This window comes from Cervus elaphus, chromosome 20 (assembly GCF_910594005.1).
Source record: "Cervus elaphus chromosome 20, mCerEla1.1, whole genome shotgun sequence".
NCBI classification, from domain to species: Eukaryota; Metazoa; Chordata; class Mammalia; order Artiodactyla; family Cervidae; genus Cervus; species Cervus elaphus.
The window spans coordinates 41,844,587-41,869,839 of record NC_057834.1 but is presented as its reverse complement, the minus strand read 5'-3'; the positions used below and the strand labels follow the sequence as shown (position 1 = coordinate 41,869,839).

Sequence of the window (25,253 nt, the reverse complement as noted above, 5' to 3'; positions counted from 1 at the left end):
TTCATTAAGGCTCCTCCCACCTGACACACACACCTCTTGCCTTTGAAATCATTTTATAAAGAATGGCACAGGTTGGGGTTTATGTTTACACTCCCCTGAGAGGAGAAATAAAGAAAAAAACCAAACCTCCTGACCACCTGCTGTTTCCCTCCAAGGAGGGCACACAGCTATTTATAAAACCAAGAGAAGTTCTTGGGCAAGATCACGGTCTTCTCCACCTTGCTGGACCCGGCGGTATCCACGTAGAGAGTGCTGGAATTGCATCTGCCTCCTTTTTCATAATAAGAGCAGGGCTGCAGGATGGGGACCAGACAACTAGTACTCCAAGGGTCTGTCCTTGGCCCTGTGACTGATCGGCGTCCAGCCTTTTAGGATTTCTTGCAACCAAAGACAGCTGGGGCTGGCAGAGAGTTTGGGCTACCCCTGGCCTAAGACTGGTGAAGTTGAGCACCAGGTGAAATGTTTTGGGGTTCCTCAGGATTGGGACTCTTCCCTGAGACTGCTAAGTTCCTCTGAGCTGTGACCTCAAGGAAGACAGAGATTGTGTCAGATTAAATGTGTCTATAGAGCCATATGACTGCAGGTTGAGTGTGTGAGTATGTTTCACCTGTCTGTAGATGTGTGTCTCTGACAGGTTTGGGTAACTCCTAAAGTCTATTTTTAAAGTGCACATAAGAAGTCTGAGTTCTAACTGTCTGTGATGTTCTTGGTCTTCATCATACCCTATCCCTATATGCAAATCCCATAAAATTATCATCCCCAGCCCCTCCCTTACTCCCATCCCATCCTTACCCTTCACATATCCAGTTTTTTGTGTTTTTTTTTTTCAAAACCCCAGAGTGCCTAACCATTTCCTTGCTGAGCTGGGAGGGAGGGGGAAGGCAGAACACCTAGTGATGCAGATTCATGTTATATACAGGTCCTTCTGGGCTCCGGCCGCCAGTCTCCAAGCTTGTTGCACCACCCCAGCCAAAGCCCCCAGGGAAATGCAATGAGGTATTTCAAAGTCCTATTCTTAGCTTCTGAGTCCAGAGGTGAGTTCCATTCATCCAGGGTGTCCTGGAACCCTCTATTGTCCTGAGGATACCTAAGTCCTCCAAGAGGTCCTTGTATCCCACCCCAGGCCTCCCAGAAGCTAGGGGTGACAGGGCATGGGAAAGGAGTCTGGACAAAGCTGAAGCTGGGGATGGAGCCCCTCCATCCCGACCCTCTGGTTCTTGGCCTGCTGCCAGGCAGGCCGGTGGGCTGAAACCCAGTCTCAGCGTTTGTTCACCCATCCCCCCAAACAGACAGAGACCACCCTCCAGGGGCCACAGGAAAGGAAAAGGCCAAGGGAAAGGTGAGCCAGCAGGCTCTAGAAAAGGGAACGGAGTCCCTCCTCCAGGTCACTTGGACAGTCCCTCGGGTGACTCGATTTCAGTGCTGAAGAGTTCCTTGTAGAGTGGAGGGAAAGCAGCTTGGACCACGATAGGGTGGAGATGCTGGAAGGTTTGCAGCTTTTCCACATGCTGGCTACACAGGCTCCGCAGCTTCCCCTTGGGTGGCAGCTGGAGGTGGGTTCATGGGGAAGGAGGGTGAGTACTGCAGCTCTGTCTCCAGGTCAGAGAAGTCCTCCCATCCTTCCTGGGCTGGGATAACCCTCTGTACTCTCTCCCTGCACACTCAGCACTTGTGGGTCAGCCAGATCCCATTGGTAGGGGTAGGTCTGTATTCAAGGAACTGGAGGCACGTGAGAACTGCAGTGGGATAGGAACATGTTTTCTGGCCGAACCCCCAAATGGTGTTCCTGATACTCCTTAAATAAGCCCTGTTCAGGGCTCTCTAACTCAGTCTCTTATGCTTTTTTAAAAAGTCTTTTTGCCGTGCCATGTGGCATGTGGGATCTTAATTCCCTGACCAGGGATTGAACCCATGCCCTCTGCACTGGAAGCATGAAGTCTTAATCGCTGGACCACCAGGGAAGTCCCCATGCTTTTATAATAGTGAACGTCTGTGACTCTCTGGTACATACTGTTAGGTACCTGTTTGCCTTTGTTGATGCTGTTCCCCTTACCTGGAATGCCTTTTCGATTCTTCTGTGCTTGGCTAATTCTTACCTTTGGTGTTACCTCCTCCTCCCTGGATTAAAGGTCCCATTCTTTGGGCTTCCCTCTGTGTAGCACTTAAATCCCATTTTAGGAAAATGATCCAGTTTGTCTATCTCTTCAGCCTAGATTTAAACTCCTTGAGTCTCTCTCCCTCCCTCTCCTCCCCCACTCACTCTGTATCCTCTGTACCTATCGTACTGCTTGCGCACGGCAAATGCTCAATAACTGTTTCTTTGGACTAAGCAATTTCCAAACAGATATCCAACACTGAAAATAGTAAGCCAACATTGCCAGCCCTCAGCCAGTGGAGGGGAATGAAAAAGACCCAGAGATCCATGAGGAGACAGAGGCAGAGAGACCTCACTGGAGAAAGACTGAGAAAACCATTTATCTTCTGCAGTTTCCTGTATCACCAAGTGAGGCTTAAAAACACCTCTCGCCAGCCACCATCCCTTTCTCCCCAGGTTAATTATCTAGGAAAGGGACAGTCAGGGAAGAGCAGGCAGCATGGGGTCCCTTGATACCTCTTGAATTCATCCTCTCTTCGTTCCTCCTGCTTTATCTTGCACAGCTTCACTCATTCATTCTTTCACTCATTCTCATTGTATGTGTTGAGAACCTTTTGGCTAGGCATTGTGATGGGCTGTGGTGGTGCATCGGTGAATAAAATAAAATCTCTACCTTTATTAAATGTGTATTCTAGTGAGGGAGCCAGAAAATAAATATTAGAAAACTTCTTTAAAAAAACAATAAAGCGGACTGATGGGTGGAAAGCGTTTTGGATGGGGTGGCCTGGGAAAACCCCTCCAGAGTAAAGGGGTGGAGCAGGTTGTTTGGAAAACTAGGGGAAGAAGCATCCAGGCACCTGGAACAGCAGGTGTAAAAGCCCTGAGAAGCAACTCGATGTGTTCAAGGAATAGCAAGGAGGCCAGTGCTGCTGGAATGGGTGACTGAGAGGGCAGTGGAAGGGGAGGAGGTGAGCAAAGAAGTCGGGGGTCATGTCACGAGGCCAGGTGGCCACGGCACAGACTCTGGATTTGATTCTCAGCATGATGGCAGCTATAGGAGCACTGAGGAGTGCCGTGTGGCTGCAGTAGGACGGACCTGGTGGAGCAGGGGTCCAGTCGGAGGCCTCTCTAATGGTCCAAGTGAGCACCGACAGGAGGAGGGTGACGGTGGGGAGGTGATGCATGCCGAAGGTGGATTCCACCAGATTTGCTTTCCAGCTGCTCTCCCAGGTTCTCCTCCTCCTGAACTATCCTACCAGACTTGAGGTTTATGTAGGGCAGAGACTGTCATTTAAGTCATCTCTGTATTCTCAGCACCCAGCACAGTGCCTGGCACCCAGCAAGGGTCCATTGCTTGAACCATTCCATAAATGGTCCCCTTACATTGGTTCCAAATTGAATTGCCTAAAAAATAGCTCTGATGATATCATTCCTCTAGCCTTTGGTGCTCTCCATTGCCTGGAAATAAAGTCTTAATTCTTTAATATGGCATTGAAAGTCCTCTCTGATTTGCTCCCTGACCTAATTTTTAAGCTTGTCTTCAGCAACTTTCTTGCCCCCATCAATCTATCCCAGCTTCTGATCTTACACGTAGTCAAAATGTTCCAGGAACTCTTCTCCATATACACATCATTTTGCCTCCTTATTTTTGCTCTCATGTTGTTCCCTAAGCCTAGAATGCCTACCCCACCCCTCAATGCCTGTTAAAATAAATATTTCATGGCCTAGTTTAAATGCCCCCTTCACTAGGAAGCATTTATGATCCTCTCCTTTTGCCCTCAAGTTATTTTTAATCCCTATTCCACGCTGTCACATTTCCCCAATATTTCTTATTGTAGTAATATATCAGGGGCATAGAGATGTGGTAGAAAGAGCCCTGGGACTTGCATTTATCACTCACGATTGTGTAAACTTGAACAAGTCATTTAGGTTTCCTTATCACTACAGGGAGATTTTAACATCTCTCTTACTGACTGAGTTGTCACAAAGATGAGTATATCAGGGAAAGCATGTTGTTAATCACGTTATTATTTTATCCCATATTACATCCTATTCTGCGTTAGAGTCATTGGTATACAAATCTCTTCTTCACAGCAGGTTAAAAACTCTTGGTGGGGGTAAGGACAGCATCTCTGTATCTTTCCACTCACAGTACAAGCAGGTGCTGGTAAGCGGTGGCTCTATTAAACTGAGTTGTTCCCTGGAGGTCCCTCCCAATTTCAGGCTCCCTAACTTTTCATCTGTACCCACACAGAAGTGACTGCTCAGTCCCCGTGTCCTGTGCTGTTGCAAACTCTCTCATACAGTTTAGCTCTCAGGCACTTCCTCCTCTGGACCCTCAGACCCTGGTTCTCGCAAACCCTGAGGTCACAGATCTGGCGCTGGGCCTGACCTCCTCTGTCCCAGGGACTGCTCCTACCTTTGCCAGGATGCCTTGGCGATGAGTCTTGCAGAGATGATGATGAAAGGCCAGCTCCAGATTGCACTGCAGCTGTTCTACTTTCCTTTTCTCTTGGAGCCCTGGCCGGTCTGAAGGAGGGGATGGGGCCACAGCAAAAACAAGAAAGAACATGGACGTTAACTTCCCCCAAAGGGTGTGTCATTCTGGGCATCTGTGCTGAACAGAGATCTTCTTAGCTGAGTGAGAGACAGTGTAGGGGGTGTGGGTGTGTGTTGTTTTGGAGTTGGTAAGATGTTGGGGCCTTGAGTAGCTCTCTATAAGGAAAACTGGGGAGAGATGAAAGAGATGAGACATTCTGATCTCCCAGTTCCAGGCTGCCTTCTCCCTGGTACCTGATATTTCACATAGCTAATTCAGTGCTCTCCATTAAAACTCTGCTATGGGGAAGAAAAGATCTCCCCTTCACCCCGACGTGGCAAGGATGGCCCCAGAGAGGAGATGGGCCTTGTGTAGCCAGCCACCTAGGTCAGCACTGGGGCTTCTGCAGCAGTCTGTGGCTAACTTCAAGAGACAAACCACCTTTTGTCCTGACTCCATAAAATAACCAGAAGTCATCTTTTCAGTCTTTATTTCCAGTTCAAGGGGCATGTTTCTGTCTCTACTCATTGGCAGAGCCAGTGGACTGATAATGTGGTCTACAAACTCAGGTTAGTAGCACAACCCACTTCCCCAGGTTCTCGGAATCCTTAGCATTCAGCTGGCTCACCCAGCCCACTCCATTCTGTGGAGTGGACATCCAGAGTCCTGCCCTGATGGCAGGTAGCCTTTTGTTTTTATTTTTGGCTCTGTCCTAGGACTTGTGGGATCTTAGTTTGCGCACCAGTGGCTGAACCCGCACCCTCAGCAGTGAAAGCGTGGAGTCCTAACCATTGGGCCACCAGGGAATTCCCGATGGCGTGTTGTCTTAAAATGAGTTCACACAGAGCAGCGGTTCTCAAGCGTGCTGGCACATTACAATACCCTACGAGAGGCTGTGAAACATTCTGGTGTTCTGGCTGCACCTGAGATCCATGATGTCAGAGTCACAGCACTCATTTTTTAAAGCTCCGCAGGTGATTCCAGTGTGGGGCCACAATGGAATCCCTGGCAGGGACTCACATGCAGCCTAATTGCTCTCAGGGAAGCGGCTCACTTCCTCTCTTCCTCATGCCTCCCCACTTCTCCAGCCCCACCTGCGCTTCTCTCTTCCCTCTCTCAGACTCCTCTGGATCTTTATTTTGACTGATCTTATTTTACAGCAACATTGGGTGGGCTTATTCTGCTCTATAAAGCGCCTTCCCAGATTTAACCACAGCGAAGGTCCACACCCTTCAGTATCCGTCAGGCCCCCACCGCCCGCCTGTGGGTTGCTATTTCCTCCTCCAGGGGATCTTGCCAACCCAGGGATGGAAACCCACATGTCTTATGTCTCCTGCACTGGCGGGCGGGTTCTTTTCCACTAGCGCCACCTGCGAAGGCTGTTTGCGCACAGCACACAAGGTCCAGACTCTTCAGTACCTTTCGGGCCCCCACCGCCTGACTGTCCTTTGCCCAAGCCCAGTGACACTCACTGGCATTGATGAGGACGAGGGCTGTGTAGAGGGCGATCTCGTCCTCTGAAAAGCGCAAGGCACTCAGGGAGCGGGCGAAGTCAAAGATGGAGCTGATGAGTTCACTGCAGCCTGGGAGGGTGGAAACGAAACAGTGAGCAAGGTGGGTGAGGCCACGGTGCCCGAGGACACCCGCCCCCTTGGTGTCTGGAGCAGAGCGGGCAATCTGTCCTGAAGAGAGGGCGCCCTGGGTCTGGAAGCCTCGGATGGGGTTGGCATCGGACTCCTCTCGCTCATTTCCCCCTGCCCCTCACCCAAGGCTCGGAACAGCTCCACGCCACCGTATTTGCCTTCAAAAAAGACTGTGTCGTTGTCAGCGTTGTAGGCCCGGCACATCCTGACCAGCACCACTTCCATGGCTCCTGGGGAGCGGGGAGACATGCAGGCGCAGCGTCGGGCAGAGCCAGGAATCTGCCCCTGCCCCCCTTCAGTGTATTGGTTCCCTGAAGGCACCTCCCTCCACGCAGCCCCGCACATTCCACACTGGCCCCCACTACCCTGCGGCCCGCCCGCTCTCCCTGGGCACCTGCTTTGAGTAGCACGATCTGGTCGTTCTGGCAGAGCTCCATAAAGCCCGGGAGCCTCTTAGCGAACTCCACCACATACTGAATGGCCTCGGTGAGTCGGTGGGCACAGCGTCCCCACATCTCCCACATCGACTGCAGAGGAGGAGGAAGGTCCCACTGGAGCTTTTAGGACCCCCGGGACCCCACCAAGGCCCTGGGAACCCAGACAAAACTGCAAGTACCCCCCCACATTCTCAGCACCTGTGTTTTTAGCCTAGTCTTAGCACAGTGCACTTTGGGGCCCAGTGGATCTAAATTTGCCTTTGGCTCCACCATCTTGTGACGTGGAGTATGTCTATGAACTCCTCTGTGCGCAGTTTCTCAGTCCATTAAAAACAGGAATGGCAACCTCATAGGGTGGTTGTTGTAAGGGTCAAGGATAGTTTATGTAAAGTGCTCAGCACAGTGCCTGGCAGAGAAAGAGTGTTGAAACAGATGCTAACGAGGAGTCTGACTATTGTTGATAGAGGAGGAGGAAGGAGAGTATGCTAAGGCCTGTGCTTCTAGGTCTGGGTGGTGAAGGACATGGGTGTGTGTGTGTGTGTGAGTCACTCAGTGGTGTTTTGACTCTTTGCAACCCCATGGACTACAGCCCTCTAGGCTCTTCTGTCCATGGGATCAAAAATACTGGAGTAGGTTGCCATTGCCTTCTCCAGGGGATCTTTCTGACCCAGGGATCGAACCCAGGTCTCCCACATTGCAGGCAAATTGTTTACGGATGAAGACCAGGTAAAACAACCACAGGCAGGAGCTAAGGAGATGCTCTCACCTATTGCTAGGGTGCATACTTAAAAGCGGGCACACACGGTGTCTCTCTGTGATACCCTGCCTCGCCCCAGCCCACTCATGTGTGCAGGTTGCCGTCCCTGGACTCCCTGGGTAGTGGCGGGGCTTCTTCCTCCCCGGCGCGGTGTCCTGGCCTCACCTTCCTCTGGTAGCCAGCCACCTCCTCTCGCGAGAAGATGTTGGAGCGCTGACGGAGCAGGTCCTCCACCCGCAGCTGACACGTCTCCCGGTAGGACTTGCAAACATTCTGCACCAGGTGCTCTGGGGCCAGGGGAGGAAGGCAGAGGTTCCATCTCAGCCAGCTCCTACCTTTCGCATACCAAGGGCGCTCCTCTGCCTGGCCTAGCCCTGCTCTGCCTCCCCCCAGACCCTTGTGTATGCTTGGTTTACATGGGATGCTGACTGGGGACCCCCCACCCCATTTTTTTGCCGCATTGCACAGTATGTGGGATCTTAGTTCCCTGACCAGGGATTGAACCCATGTCCCTGCAGTGGAAACGTGGACTCTTAACCACTGGACCACCAAGGAAGTCCCAGAGGGCCCCTTTCTTGGAAGCTCCTCCCTCATCTTTCTACGCTCTCCGCCTCCCCAGCTGCTTACCAGTCTCCGTCAGGGAAGCATAAGGCACCTCTGGGGTGCTGCGGAAACTGGGGGTGAAGTAGCTGTCCAGGCCCCGTCCTGGCTCCCCAAGCCCAGGACGCCTGGGGTCCTCAAAGTGAAGTCCACACCTGTCCGGGGCCAGTTGGCTGCCTGTGCCATAGAAGTTCTCTCTGCCCTCAGCCTTGCCCCGCTCAGGGCTGTATTCCAGGTGGTATGAGGCCCCGTTGAGCCCGGCCTTGGCCAGGCTGTTGGAGTAGGAGGGCCCGCAGCCTGGAGCTCTCAGGAGACTGGGGGGACAGGCTGATGCCTCTGGTAGGTCAGGCGAGGAGCCCAGGGGTAGCTGCCCATCCGGGAGCCCCAAGGTGCAGGCGAGGGGGTCTGCTCCTTGGGCTCCCCTGGGAGGGGTCTTGGCCGCTTGTTCCCGTTGCTGCTGTTGCCGCTGCTGCAGCTGTTTCTGCACCTCTGCATGCAGGCTGTCCCTTTGCTTCTTGGACATGCGGCCAAACTTGACAGCTGAAAGAGGTCGGGGGATCAGGAGTTTTGGAGGCGGGAGGACGTGGTACAGGGCAGAGTCAATAGGCATTGTGATCATTACAGGATTAACTTGCTGCTCCTTGAAGAGCTCACTCCGAGCAGAGCTTCTCCAGTCTGGCCCGAGATCCTGCCTTCTAGGCATCTCTGTTCAAGACCCACTGCCCCCCACTCCTGTCTGCTTTTGGGCTCTGTCCAGCCCAGGTGTATCAGCAGACGTATCAGTCTTCTGAGCAAACTCTCCCTGTTTGAAACCAGCTTTGACTAAGTGGCAGAACTTGAGCAACGAGTCTGGGCTGAGGAGCCCGGCCTCCTGCTATGGGGCTGGGGATGGCTGAGGAGGGAGCCTCAAGCTGTATCGGGGTCACCTCGCCCATCTAGGAGGGTCGGAGGAAGAGGAGAGCCGAGAACACAGGTCTCCCTGTGGTCAGGCCTGCAGGCTCCCTTGTGACCTAGATACTCACCACAGCCCAACCCAGGCTCCGCGGCTTGCTTCTGAACATCCTCTTCTGCCCTCTTTCCTGCCTTTTCACTCACCCCGCCACCCCTCCCAGGTGTGGGGGCACAGCCCCTCACCCCGCCTGCCCCTTTGCAACCCTGCGTGTTTCCTTTCACTTTGTTATTTTGGGCGCTGAAAAGTGCTGACAGGCTCCTTCTGACTCCCCATCACCTCATGCCTCCCCCAGCCCCACCCTGGGCTCCCTCTGTGGTGTTGGAGGGGGGAGCTGTTTGGGGGCTGCAAGGGGGCCGTGGCTGAGAAAGATGGAAAAAGGCACCAGGAACAGCCGCCCTCACCAACGTCAGCCTTCCGGGCTGTTCTCAGGGTGACTCTGGCCCCATTCATAGTCACAGCCCTTTGTCCCAAGCTGGGGATGGGGGTTCGGGGAGCCAGGTGGAGTTGGAGCAGTGGGGCAGCTGGGGAAAGATGTGGACTGTGGATGGGGATGGGATCTGGGCTGGAGGGGAGTCGGGTGAGGGGAGTCCCCCTCCCCGCCCCCGAGGAAGGGGAGAAGGGCTAGGAGTTTGAGAAAATAAGGGTTGTTGTTGCAGAGCCTGAAGCTGGGGACTGTGAAGACCTTTGATGAGGGCAGCCTGCCCACCCCCACGTGGGACAGTGGAGGAGACCAGGGCCTGCCAGTGGGAAGGACGGATGGCGGAGACCCGGAAGGCTGTTTAACCCCTGTGTGGTGCAGTAGGTCAGGCCGCCACTCTGGCGACTGAAGCCCTGGGGGGCTGCCCACGTGGCCTCACCGTCTCGGGACATGCCCAGGGCCAGGCACTTCTGCAGGCGGCAGTGCTGGCATCGGTTGCGGCTCGTGCGGTCAATGGGGCAGTTCTGCTGGCGCGTGCAGGAGTAGGCCACGCTGCACTGCTGGCTCCGGCGGAAGAAGCCCTGGGGGGCGGGGGAAGCCGTGCTGCCGATCCTGGCCAGGCCCCGGCCAGCCCGAGGGCCTCCGGATCGGAGGCCCCTCAGTTTTCTCCCTCCATTACAGTCTGTCCTGCAGTCACTCCCCTAGTTGAAGACAAGGCCCTCCAGTGCACAGGGCTCTCCAAGCAGGGAGCCGCCGGGCAGCTCCCTAGCTGTCTCAGGAAACCAGCCCTGCAGGCAGTACGAAGGCCGCCGAGCCCCCTCTCCTGTCCTCTGAAGACTGTGTATGAGCGAGCACTCACCTTGCACCCCTCACAGGTGATAACCCCGTAGTGGATCCCAGATGACTTATCCCCACAGATTTTGCAAGGAATCACTTCAATTTGTGCTGGAAGAAAGAGAGAGCAGAGGTCAGCCCGGGAACCTTCAGTTCATCCTACCCCAGCACCTGGGAGGTAGATACAGGGACGTGGTGTGTCCTCTGTTGCCCTATCCCAGTCCATCTTGCTTTCTCTCTCTTGTAAGATGGAAGACCGGGCTTCCCTGGTGGCTCAGTGGTAAAGAACCCACCTTCCAAGCAGGAGACGTGGGTTCAATCCCTGGGTCAGGAAGATCCCCTGGCGATGAAAATGGCAACCCACTCTGGTATTCTTACCTGGAGAATCCCATGGACAGAGGAGCTGGCGGGCTGCATACAGTCCATGGGGTCGCAGAGTGGGACAGGACTTATCGACTGAACAACAACAGTAAGATGGAAGGAGGAGTGAATGCCGAATGCCACTCAGCAAAGGATCTGTGGGGGCTGTTTTAGTTTTGCGGAGCGGCTGGGGTTGTATCAGTTCTACGGGGGCAGAGAGAGCAGCTGCAGAGAGGCCACCTGCTCAGCCCTTCAAGATGAAAAGCTCTAGTTGCCTCCCTCCTGCCTGGGGACCGAGGAGTCCTCACTACTTCACAACACCTGCTTCCCGCCCAGGGGGCTTCCTCTAAGCTGCCCTCCCCCCGCTGGGGCTTGGCCCCCAGGGCAGAGTGTGGGGCTTGGCGGGAAGATGTGGTGCACCAGGCGGGAGGCACCTGGGGGCCAGGTAGAGCTGCCTGCCATCCTCAGCCGGGCTGTGCAGAGACTGGGGGGCCGGGAGGACAGGGTCACAGGGTGGGGCCCAGAGAGGGTAGAGAGAAGCCAGATGGAGCCCAGGAAAGTGGGGTCAGCAAGCCAGCTCTTCTGGATGTCTGAGAGCCAGGGGGCAGATCAAACAGAGCTCCCAGGTTCCTGGCTCAGAGAAGAGGGTGGCTCTGTGTGTGGATGCTTACGTGTGTGTACGTGGGCCTCTGCCTCCACTTGTGTGAGCCCAAATCATGAATGTTAACGCTGGCTGGGACTAGAGACCATCAGATCATTCAGACCTCTTTTTTTTCTCCCTTTACAGAGGAAGGAATAGGCCAGATGAGATCAGATGGTTGGCCCAGGTTCACACAGCTAGCTTACTCAGGACCTGGGTCTACATCCCAGTTCCCCAGAGCTTTCCATTCTGCTGATCCATGTCTGTGATGTCAGGGGCACACACATCAGTGGGCACGTTGCCTGTGTGAAGGGCTGCTCGTGTGTGCCTGTGTACATGAAAGGTATTTGTGATTCATGAGCCAACAGGCATAGCTGCTTGGGCCAGTGTGTGCATGTGCACATTTGTGTGTTAGTGTTTGTTCACTGGCTGCCAGGACCCTCCCCCTCTCCCACTAAGCTCATTGTAACCTACCTCCCTGGTGCCATGGCTGTGGTTGTTACTGGCCCCAGGTTCATTCCTACTTTGCCCCATCCTTGTCAATGCCCACAGCTCCCTGCTAAGTTTCAGGGAGCCGCCGGCCTCCCCACCAGCCAATCTTTGGAGAGACTGGGCAGGGATGGGTCCCCTTTCAGGTGTTTTCATCACTCCTTAAGGGCATGCGCGTCTCTCCTCTGCCCTTGCTGACCTGCTGCCTCCCCTCTGAGGGAGAATGCCTGGGATGGAGCAGGACGTAAAAGTGGTCTAGGACCACAGCCCCTCCTCATCTCTGATTCCAAGGGTCAGAGAAAGCAGCAGCCCGCCTACAGGCCAAATCCACAGTCCTGTGAACTCTCTTCTGGCCTAGGCCTGGATTCTGGTTGTGGTGTAGGGCCTGCTGATGTGAGGTGGGGAGGGTGACCATGGCTTGCCCACCATTCCCCCAAATATTGTTTTTGTCACCCTTAAACCATCATCCCCTCAGGCTAGCCTAGACCTGAGTCAGAGTACAGCTGCCTCTCATGGGGGACAGGGTGTCTGAAATCCTTCCATTAGAACGCGAGTCTCTCCTAACTTGAGTTCTCAGGCAGGTCCCCTAGCCTGCCCAGCACCCACCCAATAGGCTGTCCTGATCATCTAGGACAGATGGCAAGAGAGCTTTCAGATTCTTTCCAGTAAATTAAGAGCAGATGGGAATGAATGGAGGGAAGAGAGAACAAGGGAGGACTGGATACCTAGAAAAGGGGCAGAGAATGCAGGGACGCCTGCCCGTCTTAGCCACTGGATTCTCTAGGTCTCAGGGCCCTTGTCAGTGAAATCAGGGTAAGCACAGCCTTCATTGCCGGTGCAGGGGGTGACGGGCGTTAGCATAGAGGGGTACATGGAATCACCCGAGGTAAGTGCCTTGTGGCTGTAAACACTGTGTGCTGTGCCGTTGAGCACAGCGGTGGGAACAGAACCCCGAAGGCATTTGAGGCCCAAGAGAAGTATTTGTCTCCTGCGGAGTCAGCTCTTGCCTCTCCCCCACACAGTTCCCCTCCAGCATTGTGGGATCTCACTCCCCAGTGGCCCTCAGCCCGGAGAGGGCAGAAACCATCGTGGGTCACCCAAAAAGTAAGCGGGAGGGAGACTAGGCCAAGCCACAGCGGGAACTTGGGCTCCAGCCCAGCGCTCAACCACAGGCCTCCCTGCCTCTTCCCTTCTCCAAGGGCCACATCCGTGTGCGTGTATGCGCTGACCACACGGCTGACCCAGACACGTCTCTCGGCCCCACCGCCTGACCCACTGCTGGTCCCAGCCCCAGGAACCTCACAACAGTGTCACCGGGACCTTGCCCTTTTCATAGGACGATGTGGCCAGCCACAGACCACCTTCACAAATACCCGTGTTTGGGGGAGACCAGCGTTTGGACCCCAGCCACCAGGCCAGCCAAACATAGTCCCACACTCCCCAGCCACAGTCCAAGACAGAGGTACAGAGTGAGACAGGCACACAGGGTCAGGGGTTTGGGGCTAGACCCTCCAGCCTCTCAGCTAGAGAGACCAAGAGGTTTGGGACCGGGAGACGACAGAGACAGACGCAGAGATGGAGAGAGAGCCCGGAAACACAGAAAAAACCCACACTGGCGTCCTGGCCCCATGCCCAAGCCCTGGCCCTGTCAGCGCCGTCAGACCCTCTTATCCTACTCCTCCCTCCTGGCCCTGCCACCTGTACCCCAGCCATGCCATCCACCCAAAACCTCAAAGAGAAAGTACCGGTGCACACGAGTGTGACTTGTGGAGGAGGGGCGGGGAGAGGACGGGAAGGGGACTGGCAGAGGTGGCGGTCGGGTGAGCTGGAGCTGAAAAACACCTTGAATACCTCACCTTTGCAACCTCCCCCCATGAGCCCTGTCCCTGAAGCAGCAGCTGGTGGGAACCCAGATTGGGGAGGGGAGCTGAGTAATCACAGGATTACTCAAGCTGTTTCCCAGGAGCCTGGCCTGCCAGGAACTTACCATCTCAGGGCCTGACAGTGCCAGGAACTAGAGCTAAGCAGAGGTCAGGAGCCTCGAGGTCAACCCCTGCAGCATGGCTCCCGCAGCAGCCCTCTATGTCCAACCTCGCCTGCTGCTTCAGGAAGATCCGTGTAGCTCACTGCGGTTCTCTCCCAGGGCCCATCAAAGGAGACCCTTCAATTCCAAGGAGGGAGACGACGTGCCCACGTACACACGATACCTCCTGAAACCACCTAGTGACTGCATGACCCTAGACCTCTGAGTTGCCAACAAGGTCCCCTAGGGAGCTAGTCAAGATGCAGGTCCCTACTCAGGAAGTCGGAGGGCCCCAGGTTCTGCATTTGAACAAGCTCTTGGTTGGTGCCCAAGCTTGCTGGTCCTCACCCTACATTTCAGAGTAGCAAGAATGTAGTCCCTCTTCCTGCTTCTGCCTCTTCCTGGGGCATAAGGGTGGGGCTGGTGGTCTCCTCCCCAGCTCATTCTTTCATCTGCCAACCGGTGTGACTTCTAAAACTTCATTCCAATAAGGTGCTAGGAAAAGAAAATGAATCTCTTGCGGACTGCTTTGGGGACTGAAGGACCCCCAGGGAGCCTCCTCTGAGCACGTCCTTTGCGGGGAAATGCGGTAGAGACCAAGAAGGCTGGCCCCTCCCTCCAGCCTCCTCTGATCTCACCCTTCTCGCAGCTGCAAGATTCATTGATAGCGCTCTTTGAATGCATCCCGAGCTTGGCCCTGTGCCACCTTAGAAAGCCAGCCCTGGGCCCTGTCCAGGTGCCCTCTGCCACAGAGAGGAAGTGGTAGGAGCAAAGGAGGGGCTGCAACCCATGGGGATCTTTCCCCTCAAACCCCAGAACCACCCCAGCTCTGGCAGAGAAAGATGCAGGCAGAGGCACCCTGAGGTCCTCATCTTCCCCTGGTGCTCTATCCACCCAAGGCTAGGCTTTTCCTCTCTCCTCTTTCTCTTTTTCTCCAGAGGACATTGATGAAGGATGATGATGACAGGTGGCATCTTCCCAGGTGGCAGAGTGGTCAAGAGTCCACCTGCCAATGCAGGAGACACTGGAGACATGGGCTTGACCTCTGGGTCAGAAAGATCCCCTGGAGAAGGAAATGGCAACCTACTCCAGTATTTTTGATCCCATGGACAGAAAAGCCTGGAGGCTACCCACCCCAGTATTCTTGCCTGGGAGGCAACAGTTGATGGGGTCGCAAAGAGTCAGACATGACTGAGCAGCTGAGCACACACAAGGATGATAGACATAAGCATTGGCGGAATTCTTACTCTGTGCCAGGCTGTACATACACTTTTCGTTCAATGACCACAACAGTCCCATGAAGTAGGTACTCTATGTATCATCCCCATTTTAAGAATGAGAAAACTGAGTCCGGGGAGAGTAAGTGGCTTGACTAAGTTTGCACAAGCTTGCTGGTCCTCACCAGAAGTGGGAGATCTGGTATGTAAGCCTAGGTCTCCGTAACCTGAGAGGCAGTGTCCCCAACCATTGAGCCTTTCACTCTAGAAGGATGAGACACCCAAATGCACTAGGCAGATTGTGGGTAGGGGCATGTTTACCGGCTGCAGCGGAAGTGTGAAGTGAGGGGGGTGGGCTAGGACCAGAATTCAGGGAGGACACCTATGGAACTAAAGCTGGGCCTCATGTCTAGTCTAAAGATCCAGAGAGTCATTATTCCCTCTGTCCCATACCTTACCCTGTGGTGTTAGCCCCCTCCTGCCTTTAACCATGGTTCGCCCACCCCAGCCGAGCTCCTGACTTAGGACTCCTCGCAGGACCACAGCTCCTCTGGCGTGTGGTCTGGCTTTCAGGTCAGGCATGCTGGCAGGCCTCTTTGCAGAAACCAGTGAGTGACTGAGTGAGAAAGAGGACTGTATCTCTTTTCTTAGCTCAGGGGCCCTCACCCCACAGCTCCAACTCAGTCCCTCTCCCCACAGAGACCACACCTCCGGCCAGGGGATCCCTGTGTACCCCAGCCGGTCACCAGCCTCCCTCCTTTCTCAGCTCTCAGTTCCCGCAGCTTCTGCAAAGCTGGAAACCACGGCGGTGGGCTCCCCGCCGCAAAGAGCAGGAGGGGGAGGGCAGGGTGGGGGTCAGAACAGAAGCCGCTGTACCTGGGGAACGCTCCTGCCTGCCCTTCGTGAAAATTTTCTGCTGATACACCCAGGTCCCAGGGCTGAGAAAGTAGCGAAGCTAAAACTCAGGTGGGCGAGGGAGAGTCTGGGGTTTTGAAAAGCTACGAAAGACAGCCAGCCACCTGAAACCCCCTCCTGGTGCCCCCGCCACCCCCGCAGTCTGGGACAGGAGAAAGGAGGGGAAACAAAAGAATTGAGTGAAAACAACCAGGGGATGGGGGGAGGGGATGAATCACCAGGAGGAAGCAGTAAGGAGCAGGAGCCCAGACGCACTGCCAGTGACCTTCCCGAGGCTCGAGTCTCCTTTCCAGAGGGCCTCTGCTGCTGTGGGAAGGCCAGGGCACCCAGAAAAACCCAGGCTCTGGCCCCGAGCCCCTGCCCTGTTGCCTGCCATCCCTCCTCCTAGATGGATATCTCCATCCTTTCTGAGCCTGGAGTCCCAGGGAGGGGGCAGCTGGAGGAGTGGAGATGAGATCTCAGAAAGGACTAGTCATTGGAGGCGACCCCAGGGCTGCCTCTCGAGGAGAGCTCTCAGCATGGGAAAGTCCCAGTTCCCCGTCTGAATCAGGGGACAGAGGCAGGGGACGGGGAGGGAGCCCCTGGGGGGGGCAGCCACACCAATACCCATGTTTCCTGGTGATGGGACAGGCTGGGGTGCTCCCAACCTCTAGAGCCCTGAGCTGGAGGTGTTTGGGATTCCTGTTAGGAATGGGCAGAGAGAAAAAGCCAAAGGTACAACAGCAATTCGAGGAAGGAGGGGGCCCTTTGTGTGGCCCTGAGCTCTCTGGGTGAAGTCTGTGGCACCCTGGGACTTGGACTCCTTTCTGGGTCACAGGTCCTCCTCATCATGACCAGACTTGAGAAAGATCAGGGCACAACAAAGACGAGAACGCAACCTCATAGCCCTTGCCCTCCCACCTCCCCATCCAGGCCTAATGCCAGGGCCTTATGTCCATTGGCTCCACTCCAGCCATGCCCCGGAGTGAGCTGGCGGGGCCACCCTCCCCTCTGACTGGCTGGGGAGTTCTTCTGGCTAATGGATGTTCCCTCTCTACTCGGCAGCAGGTCATGATGGAGTCCCTATCATTCTTTTGAAACTTCTATAAATTCCATCCCTCCCACTTCTGCCTTCCTACACCTGATCAATACTCAGCGTCTCCCCTCTCCTGCCCACCTTCTTTTCCCTCTGTCACCCCGTGTCTTTGTGCCTTTCCATCTTCTGCACTTCAGTCCTGTCTCAGGCTACACGTTGTAATGTTTTGGCTCTCCTGGCATTTCTCCAGTTGTAGCTCTATCTAGACATCCCTCTCTCCCCATGTATTTCATAGATCTTCTGTCATTTGAGTTTGGCCTCTGCATCTCTTTATTTCTTGGTCTGGTTTCTTTCTTCTTCTTCTTCTTTTTCATTTGTTTGGCTGCACTGGGTCTTAGCTGCAGCATGCAGAATCTTTTATTTTCAACATGTGGGATCTAGTTCCCTTACCAGGGATTGAACCTGGGCCCCCTGCATTGGGAGTACGGAGTCCTAGCCACTGGACCACCAGGGAAGCCCCACTGGTCTGTTTTCTGCTCCTTGTGTGTCTGGACCTTGGCCTTTGTGTGGGTCGCAGTTCCAAGCCCCCAGTGCTGTGCCCGCCCCAGAGAAGGTCAGAGGACATGGTGGTAGCTGGTACTCACGAGGGACGGTGAGGTACCCAGAGATGTCCAGGTGAGAAGGACTGGTGGCACCAGTCCCGGAGGGGAGGAGGCCCCTCTCCAGCCTAGCAGCTTGGTGGGGGGGTGGGCTTGTCATGGAGAGCTGCTCTGTTCAGTGTCTCCCCCGTTCAGTCCCGGGCTCTCCTGCCCTCCTGCCAGGCTGTGAAGCACATCCGACCATTGCTTCCCAAGGCGGACTGGCTGATTTGAGACCATTTCTGGGAAGACTAACCTTTGCTAACCTTTCCTGCTAACCTTTGCTGCTACTGGGAAGAAGCTAGAAGGGAGACTGAAGTTTGGGTCTCCTCACCCCTCCTGACTGCCCCACTCATACACCTGCACTGGAGTCTCCACCCCAAGTGTGGAAGTGAAGCCCCTTCCTTTCCTTGGCCACCTCTCTGTGTCCCCCGAGTTTTCCCCACTACCCTGGGGGATGTTTTACTTGGAGACCACCGCTCTCTTCTTGGTCAGAACGGGAGTTTCTCTAAAGTTAGTTTTGTTTTTAAATTCAGCTTACTTTTTTTTTTTTTTTTTTAAACAAGAGACGGGGCCCAATGACTTGCCTAAGGACAAGGCTAGTCAGGGACAGAGATGGCTCAGAACCTGGTATTTAGACTCAGCCCATGGGTTTTTCCAGTACACAATATGGACTCTCTTTTGTGGGTTGTGGGAAGACCCCCAGTTGAGGCTGGGGGTGCCTCACGCCTCAGGCCACAGGGGTCCAGGGCTTCCCTTTTCGTCCTTCACCCTGTGCTCTGGGAGGTTCTCTGGCTCTCCACATGAGGACGATTTGCCCACCCCTGCTCTGCTAGAAGGCACAGGGACCCCAGACATCTGCCCACCAGCTGTTGGCCCATGGCTTTGGGCCAGGAAGCCGGTAAAGTTGAAGGCTTTTTGCTCTCATCTCTACTGCCTGAATCCTACTCATCAAATGGGCATCTGAACCTGGGATGAGGGGTCTCTCCCTCATACACACACACACACACACACACACACACCCCACCACCCTGGCTGGATTCCACTTGGTCCTCATGATCCTGCAGTGGGCAGGGAGTATGATGGCCCAGAGGCCTGGATGCTGGGGTTCTGACCCCCGCTGCCAGCTCTTTACCCTCGCTGACCCTCTGCTTCAGGGCACAGTGGCTCCTCCAGCCTCCTTTCTCACCCTGCCCACAGGTAGTTTGGAGGCGTGGAGGGAAACGCTGCAGTGGGTGCCGGGACAACGAGTTCAGGCTGCCTGTTCATTACCAGCCTCCACCTACCACAGCTGTGTGATCTAGGGGTGAAGCACTGGGCCCCTCTGGGTCTCAGTCTCTTTATGTAAAACAAGGCGCGGGGCACCTCACCTACCCTGGGAGATCCTTGCCAGAGCCCATGACAGAGGAGCTCCTCAATAGTCCTTTCACAGCGACTGTTCTACGAGAACCGCTTGAGGAACGAGACTCCACGACTACGCCACCCAACAGCTCCTAGCCTTGACCAGGACACGCCTTGCCAGGGAGGAGCATTTGGCTTTTGCCCACACTGCTCCCTCCTTTTCAGAAGGCCCGGGAATGATGATGGGCCCCAGGCTTCCCCGCTCCCAGGAGGCCCATTCACTTACTTCTCATGACTGAGTCCTGGGCTTTGCCGCCTGGGCTCCCTGTCCTTCTTAGCCGGGGTGGTCCAGGGATGGGGTGCAGTTGACAGCAGGGTTGGGGGCCAGGCCCTCTTGGCAGAGCCTCAGTCCGCAGCTCTGCACCTAGCTCTCCCCCAATGCTTCTGGGCCGGGGGGGTTTAAGATCTGCACCACACAGGTGGCTGAGGGACAACCCCCCCAACTCCACCCCCCCACCCCCCTGGGGTGCAGCGGGTAGGATGACAGGCGCCCCATGTGGCCAATCTGGGCCTGGGGCAGAGTGTGAGGGGCGGGGCAGCCAATCGCAGGGGGCGTTGGAAAATTCCAAAACCACAGGCGACAGCCACACGCGTAAAAGCTGTTTCCACCCGCCGGGGTAGTTCTGGCTGGGGAGCCGGAATGGAGCTCACAGGAGCCTGGGGCCAGGTCCTTACTCCCCCTCCCCCCGAGGATCCCCGAGAGCCTGACCCTCTTTGCCAGGTGACTCCAGGGACGGGGCTATTTCTAGAGGTAAGTCACAGAATGTCTGCCTGGGGCCACCTGCGACCCTATGGCCTGCCGACAGTCGTGCTCAGTGAGATGCAGTCTGGGAGGCTGCCCACCACCCACCACGCTCATGCCCTCCCTGCAGACACCGTGCGTGCCCTGGGCCAGGGCATAAGTGATTCTAGTAGCAGTAATAACCATCAGACAAATGCCACTATCTGTAGGAGGGATTAGTCGGTCAGAAATTTCCTCAGGAGCAAAACTGCTGAACTTGGAATGAAGATGGTGTTAACAATAATGTGTAACCATGTGCCAGAAATGGTTCTTAAGGCTTTATGTGGATGATCTAATCCTCACAGAAAACTTTGTGTTGTAGGTACCATTATCCCTACTTCAAAGATGAGGACAGTGAGACACAGAGAGGTTAAGTAACTTGTCTGAGGTCACACAGCTAGCAAAGTGGTGGAGTCAGGATTCAAAATCAGGGTGTTTGACCCCAGATTACACTTGAGAAATGGGAAGCTTTCTCTGGTTCAGGTCTGCTTAGGAGGGTGTCCTGCTGTGGGAGTCTCCGCAGAGTTTCTTGGTCTTGGAGTCCTTCTCGGGGTCCATCAACCTCAGAGGCCCTCTCAGCCTCAAATCTGCTCTGTGGGCACCTCAACCTCGGGGCTCCCTCTTCAAGACCCCTTAGTAATCAGGTGCCCCTCTCAGTCTGGGAGTCCCTCTTGGCCTTCTCCCTTCCTGGGTTTGTCTTGGAGCCCCCTTTTATGACTGTCTCCACTCTAGAGCCCACTTTTCAGAGTCTCTGGGCCTGGGGGAGGCATTAATCTTTCCTGGATTCTCTGGGCCAAACCTCCTAAGAGGTCTCTGATCTTGCTGGGACTCTAATGGCGCCTGGCACAGGCCTTTCCCTGCTGGCCTTCCTTGGGCATGCAGAAGCTGGCAGTGGGTTGCGGGAGGGGCTGTCAGCCCATGTTCTCCTGAGGACCCTCACGGGTGGGGGTGGGGTGGAGGTATGGTTGCACAGGGCCAGCGGGTTGGAAGGGGATGAGGGGGTGTGGTCCTGGCCGAGGTTTCTGTGGTAAGGGGTTGAGGGTAGGAATGGCGTTTAGCCTCTTCCAGTTCCAGATGCTCCGAAAGTCCCCCTTTTCCCCCCCACCCACATATGGTCCCTGGCCCCCACCTCCCCCAGCTCACCCGCGTCACTCCTTGACCCGCTTTCCTCCCAGGGCCCTGCTCAGCATTTCCGTGGGGCCCTGTGGCTAGGGGCAGGCGAGGCACTGATCAGGATTGTGCTGAGCAAAGCAACCCCTCACTCAGAAGGATGTAGCCTCTTGGTGGCCCCCCAGCCCCTATCTGACCAGCTCAGGGAGGAGGGTGATGCTTGGGCCCTCTGAGATCTCTCTGCTTGGAACAGGGAGCTCCAGGTGATGATGGCAGCAGAAAGAGCTGCAGTGAGCTCTCAGGAGGAACTGGTAGGCAGCCCAAGGGAGGGCCATGGAGAAAGGCAGGTGACCTCTCATGCCCTGGTGTGGTCCTCCTCAGTTCAAGGATTCTGAGAAGGCATCCTGGGGCTGGAAGGGCATGTTGATGGGACGTGAGCTTTGAGACCAAGGTGCAATGGGTGTATTTTCTGGGGGTGTATCCTCTTTTATGAACTAGGAGGATAGATCTGATGAGTTGAGAGTTCCCCAGAGAAGGTGTTCCTTGCTAGTATCCATTGGTGAGTCCTTCCCGAGCTCTAATCCCTTCCTCACATGTTGCAGCCTCAGCCTTTCAACGTCCCCAGGACCCAGAGTGTTTCTCTCCATGTGTTTCCTACCAAGATGAAGGCTTTCCTGTTCTCCTGCTCTGCACAGGCTGGCCCCAGGCTTGTTCATGCCTTGGGATGTGTTAACCACAGAGATGCACAGCAAACCTGACTCTGCCACCACAAAGCCTGGTGCAGGCTCCCTGAGTCCCTGAGGCCACCCTGCCTGACCTAGCGATCTCCGCCACCGCCCACACCCCCCCACCCCCAGCCCCACCCGGCATCTCCTGTGCCTCTGTCCAGCAACTCCTTCTCCTTCCTGGGGCTCCCCTTTCACTGTCCTCTTCTTACTTCTTTGCGATGTTCCCTCGCACTTTTCAGGCTTCTCCCTTATCTCCTCCCTTTGTCCCCCAGTCTTGAGGTTTCCTCACTCCTCCTCCTCATCTCCCCATCTCCCTGGCGTTTCAGCTCCACCTCCACCTCCTTTCAGGCCTGGCCACCTCTGCGCGGATGCCCCAGCTCTGTGCATGCAGGGCATGTGCCTTGCTTCTACATGAACCTCCTAGCGCCCTTGCTGAATTCTTTGCCATCTCTCCACACCCCAGCACCAGTTCCTGCCCCAATCCTCTACTCACAGGTGTGGGTCTTCTTTGCAGCCAGCAGCTCTGTAAGGAGAAGAGAGGGGGTCAGGGCCAAAAGTTGAGGACCATGGAGGATCAAGAGATCCTCCCCAATGCTCAGGCCCTCATCCCTACCCCAATCCTTCCTGGAAGAACCTGGCATCTGAGGAGAAGGTGGGACCACCTCCACTGCACTGCTCTCTTCACTCTGCCCTACAGTCATGCAAAGCCTCTTCAAATCCTGAAATGTGCCAGGCTCCTCACCACTCTGGGACTTCCCCACATTCTTCTTTCTGCCTGGAAGGCCCTTCCCTGGCCCCTCCTCAATCTAGACAACTTTTCATCCTCCAAGTTCCCAATCAGGTCTTTTCCTCAGAGAAGCCCTCCTGCCCTTGTGCTGACACACGCAGCACCAGCAGTTGATTTCCTGGCGCTCATCACATCATCTCACTGCTATAATTGTTCATGATCTAAGAAGAGGGCGCTTTCCTGCTAGACAGTAAGCCCTATGGAGGCAGGGACTGTGTCCGCCTTGTTCATATTGTTATTTTGTAGGGGCTGCCCCTTAGAGATACACAGTAAATATTCTGCTGGCTGCACAAGCATGCTCAGTCCTGTTCAACTCTGCAACCCTACTACTGTAGCCTGCCAGGCTCCTCTGTCCATGGGATTTTCCTGGCAAAAATATTGGAGTGCGTTGTCATTTCTTCCTCCAGGGGAATCTTCCTGACTCAGGGATCGAACCTGCGTCTCCTGCATTGTCAGGAGAATTCTTTACCACTGAGCCAAGTGGCAGAGTTAAAACTCTTGACTGCTTGTCTGTGCCCACAAGCACCTGGGAATTTCGAGGTATAGAGGTTGAGGGTAGGGTAGTGAGGATGTTAGGAGGAAGAAGAAGGGAGAGCTGCAAGCACAGACACCCCCACCATACACACTGCCTCCTGCAGGCTCTGGCTCCACTGGCCCCTCAGCCTGCAGAGGAAGGAATGCCTCGTGCTGTGTGTGGCTGGTCCAGGTGAAGAGAAGGCTGTAGGGAGCACAGGTGGGTTGATGTGGGAGGGAGGCAGGGAGGCACAGACCTCTAGAGGGGCAGCTGCTGAGGGGGAAGCCTTAGCTAGAGCCTGGTTGGAGCAGGGAAGAGCATGTCATTCATTCATATGGTTAACTTTTATTAAACACCAATCAAAGGAGTCCCTGCGAAGCTTGCCTTGCCAGACCTTACTGCATTTTGTACATCCACACAGCAGCTCCTCACGGAGCACAAGGCCAGTCTCTCATTTCAGTAAAGGCTGCAGGCCTGCCTGAAGCCCCCTGTATGTTCCCTGACCTCTGACCCCGCTCTCCTGTTACTTTTTCCTTCTACTTGCCCAATGGGCTTCCCTGGTGACTCAGATGGTAAAGAATCTGCCTGCAATGCAAGAGACCTGGGTTGGATCCCTGGGTTGGGAAGATCCCCTGGAGGAGGGAACGGCTACCCACTCTAGTATTCTTGCCTGGAGAATCCCCATGGAAGAGGAGCTTAGCGGGCTACAGTTTATGGGGTCGCAAAGAGTCAGACACCACCGAGCGACTCAGCACAGCACTTGTCCAGTGCTCAGCATCTTTCCCTTCTGCCCACCCTCCCGGCTCACACACTGTCCCTCTGCCCAGGAGATGCCCCCTACAAGCCAGTTGCTCCACTGGACTGGGTGGCAGTGAGGCACTTGAAGGCCTGGTCTCAGCTGGGGTGGGGTAGGGTGGGGGGAGGACTGCGCAGAGAGGGAGTGGCTCCATCCGGCCCCTCCCGCCTGCCGCCAATCCTGCCTGGCCCCACCCAGCTTCCTCCCTGACGTGGCACCCTCTCTCTAACCTTTAGCCTTGAACCTCACAGCAGGCCTGGGGTGGGGAAGCTCCCCTTGCTTGCCCGGGCAGTGGAGTTTTTCCTCCACCAGGTGGCCCCACCACTTTTTACCTCAGGGCTCACACCTCACCTAGCATGTGGCCATGGGATCCTGCTGAGCGGCCTCTGAGTTAGACCCGCCTTGGGGCCAAGGACTGCCTGACTCTCCACACCCCTCCCCGCCCCACGCTACCCCTGGCCGAGTGTCCCACATTTTATGCAGAAATGAAACCGCATCCTCCACCCCCGACCCTGAGCCAGAGGGGGTGGGCGTGGGCAGCGGACAGGGTTCTACTGCTTGCTCCCCTGACCTTTGCCATCTTTAGAGGCAGGACGGCTTCCTCCGTCGCTAAATGAACAGAAGGTGGAGTGGTCGGCCTCTTACTGCTGCCTGGGGTCCCAGCCGGATGAGCAGTGCCCGCCCCTCCTCCCAGGGGGCGCTCTCACTTGAAACCAGACCCGGCCCACACGCGGGCCCTTCTTCCCTCCAGCTTCCCTGACTCTCCTCTCCTCTCTTCTCCTCCCCCAGCCCACCTGTCTCTTCCTTCTTCACGTCTCGCTTCTTTTCCCCTCCATGTGCTGCCTGCTTCTCCCTCCTCTTTCTCTCCTCTGTCTGGTCCCCGGCCCTTCCTCCCATGTCTCCTTCAGTCTCTATCAAGACCTGTCCTGTCTCAGCGGCCTACCCTCCCCTGCCATCCCATCTTTCTCTCCTTCTCTCTTCTCTTGCCCCACTCCTCTCACTCCGGACCAGCGCCTTCCCATCTCTCCTCTGCACCTCCTGGGAGCCCCTTCCACCTGCCTGTAAGGCTGCAGGGCCCCTTACCCTGCGAGGCTCGGTGGTGTCTCTGTGGGGCCCTGTCCATGGGGCAACTCCCTTGGTGCCGTCCTTGCTGCCCTGGCTGCCCAGGAGGGCAGGGAGCAGGGCCCAGGGGAGGGAAACGGGAGGAGGGAGGGAGCACCTGGCCCGAGAGCAGGCAGGGGAAAGGAGTGGCTGGCAGAGCGTCCCGGCATCAGGAGGGGACACAGGGAGAGATGGGAGGAACAGAGTCTGGGGCCTTGAGGAGAGACAGGATAGGTGACGGGAAGGGCACTGGCCTTTCTGCATCACCTACTGTGTGCTGGGTCCTTTGCCAGTCACTTGCTGTAAATCCATGATTTTCTCCAATCTTCCCAATGTCCATCATGGAGCAAGCATAGTTGCTGCAGATAACTATGTGATGCTTATAAGCTAGATGATGCTCGAAGATAGTCACAACTTGCCCAAGGATTGTACAAGGACAATAAGTGGTTGAGCTGTGATTTGA

At 55.5% G+C, this 25,253-nt stretch overlaps 1 protein-coding gene and 1 non-coding gene across 6 annotated transcripts; both read right to left on the bottom strand.

Moving 5' to 3' along the window:
* Window positions 1-36: 36 nt before the first annotated feature.
* On the bottom strand, window positions 37-24,883 carry RORC (RAR related orphan receptor C). 5 transcript variants are annotated; one of them, XM_043877765.1, is made up of 11 exons: window positions 24,773-24,883; window positions 22,086-22,115; window positions 10,301-10,386; window positions 9,881-10,022; window positions 8,099-8,611; window positions 7,637-7,758; window positions 6,672-6,804; window positions 6,400-6,507; window positions 6,107-6,217; window positions 4,515-4,624; window positions 37-1,547 (listed from the first exon to the last, which is right to left on the bottom strand). In XM_043877765.1, exons 1-11 carry the CDS (start codon window positions 24,810-24,812, stop codon window positions 1,386-1,388), a joined length of 1,557 nt encoding a protein of 518 aa, XP_043733700.1. In that variant the 5' UTR covers window positions 24,813-24,883; the 3' UTR covers window positions 37-1,385. The 5 variants fall into 5 exon arrangements, with proteins under 5 accessions (XP_043733700.1, XP_043733702.1, XP_043733699.1 ...); XM_043877767.1 differs by having other exon boundaries at window positions 6,436-6,507; XM_043877764.1 differs by having other exon boundaries at window positions 24,749-24,867.
* Window positions 17,376-17,448, bottom strand: TRNAG-CCC. Its single transcript has one exon. It is a non-coding gene; the product is annotated as a tRNA-Gly (tRNA).
* Window positions 24,884-25,253: the final 370 nt, after the last annotated feature.